This window comes from Perkinsus marinus, assembly GCF_000006405.1.
Source record: "Perkinsus marinus ATCC 50983 genomic scaffold scf_1104296948478, whole genome shotgun sequence".
Lineage (NCBI taxonomy): Eukaryota > Perkinsozoa > Perkinsida > Perkinsidae > Perkinsus > Perkinsus marinus.
Window position 1 is genome coordinate 1 of NW_003210174.1, and position 1795 is coordinate 1795.

Below are 1795 nucleotides of genomic sequence, written 5' to 3' on the forward strand. Positions count from 1 at the left end.
CATATGAAATTACAAAAAAAGATATTGGAGTTTCACCCGTTTTACGCGGAGTGGCGTAAAACTCGGTGTATAACGCGATATTCGCGCTCTGCAGTAGTCGTGAAATATGTTTTTCATTAGTGTTTCTCATATCACTAGGGTGAAACATTTTTTATATTTCACTAGAAGATGCCTATATTCTACCGTAGAAGTCGAATGCTCAAATTTTCAGGATTGGCAACGGCGATGCGAATATTTGGAAAATCTCTGTATCGGACTTGAACGGGAGAAAACAGAGGAGGTAGGTTGCTGGTGATGATGATGATATAATGGAGTTTCACCCGTGATATGAAAAGCACTAGTGAAGAATATATTTCACGACTACTGCATATCACCGCGAATATCGCGTTTTTCACTCCACGTGAAACGGGTGAAACTCCATTACTACTAAATCGCTGAGGATAAAACGCCATACCTCAGGCTGAACAGCTGGGGAAGGAGTTAGGGCTCATGCAGAGGAAAAATGAAGGTAAAGGAAAGCCACTGTTGGACTTCAAGGGGGATCCTCTCAGACTTGCACGAATCGATCTGTCGTCATCAGAAGGATCTCCATCGACTAGAGCAAGAGAAGGGTGAGTTCAGGCGGCAGTCAGTGTGGAAAAATATGCACATGGTCAACTACATTCGTGGAAATTTCGAGGAAAATTGAGGAATTTCTTATTGGTTTCTGTACACTTCTACTCGAATTCGTATATAAACTTGTATAATTAGTGAGGAATACTTCTGGTTTCGGCTGAGGAAAGCGATCATATATTCCAAAACTGGAGGCAGCAGACTGTGAAGGGAATTTGACTTGGTTGTTGTAGCGGCTGCTATAGTAAGAGAGGAAGAGCTCAGACGTCAGCTTGCTGAGGGGAAGAGGAAGGAGGCGTGTAAAACGACTGAGGTAATTGCTAGACTTGTTGTTGTTTTGACAGTCGTGGCGTGTTCTAGGATGCCTCCAGAGAAGTCACTGACTTACAATCTCGCTTGGGGGAGATGACCCGAGACTTGAACGCATGTCGGCGGGAGCTTGAGGTGTCGAAGGATGAGGTATCCTGCTGGCTCTACAGGAGGCGTCGTATTGATGACCGATGGGGGTGTCAGGTCAGAAGTCTGAGCATAGTGAAGAGCGGAGATGCTGTCGTGGAGCAGCTGAGGGCGGAACTTGGGAGGGCGAATAGAACGGTGGGGAAAGCCTTGGGAGTTGATGCTCGGATGCACGTCATCGTGTAGGTAGACGAACTTAGGGAAAAATTACGCGAGTCGAAACGGAAACGAACGTCGTTGAAGATGGATGTCGAGCGACTTCGCAGTGGGAAGGCTAGGGACGTCGTAGTGGACAGGAAGGGCAGTGTTGGTCAATTTATGTCTCGTCTGTTGCAGTCGTTCATGCAAGCAGTAGAGCAACTGAGGGATGTGGCCGGTTACATGCAGCAGGAGATAGAGAACCATGTGAGACTCTTGAAGATCTGTGGAGGATGTTGTCGTTGGTGAGGTATCCCGTCGGGGTGTTGAGACTTGCGAGGCGCTGCGATGCATGCGGGAGGAGAATGAGCAGCTGCGTGTGGAGCTGGCTTCAGCTAAGCAGGTGGGTAGCGCGCTCGCTGGGTACACTCTTAGTCGTGTTCCCATTTAGGGGGAGAGGAGGGAGAAAGGTATTGAAGGGCTTGAACGAGAAAACGAGTGAATAGTCTGTGGAAATGGTGGAGATTCAGGACGATCACTTCACGCGACTTCGAGCCGAGTTGGGCCATCGAAGCGCTCGAATACTCTC

The 1795-nt window shown here is 48.1% G+C and overlaps 1 protein-coding gene across 1 annotated transcript; it reads left to right on the forward strand.

Annotated features, from left to right (window-relative positions):
* Positions 1 to 1311: 1311 nt before the first annotated feature.
* Positions 1312 to 1708, forward strand: Pmar_PMAR022725 (hypothetical protein; the record flags this gene model as incomplete). The annotated part of the gene is made up of 3 exons (XM_002778624.1): positions 1312 to 1473; positions 1517 to 1609; positions 1658 to 1708. The coding sequence occupies 3 exons, from the start codon at positions 1312 to 1314 to the stop codon at positions 1706 to 1708; spliced, it is 306 nt and encodes a 101-aa protein (XP_002778670.1).
* Positions 1709 to 1795: the final 87 nt, after the last annotated feature.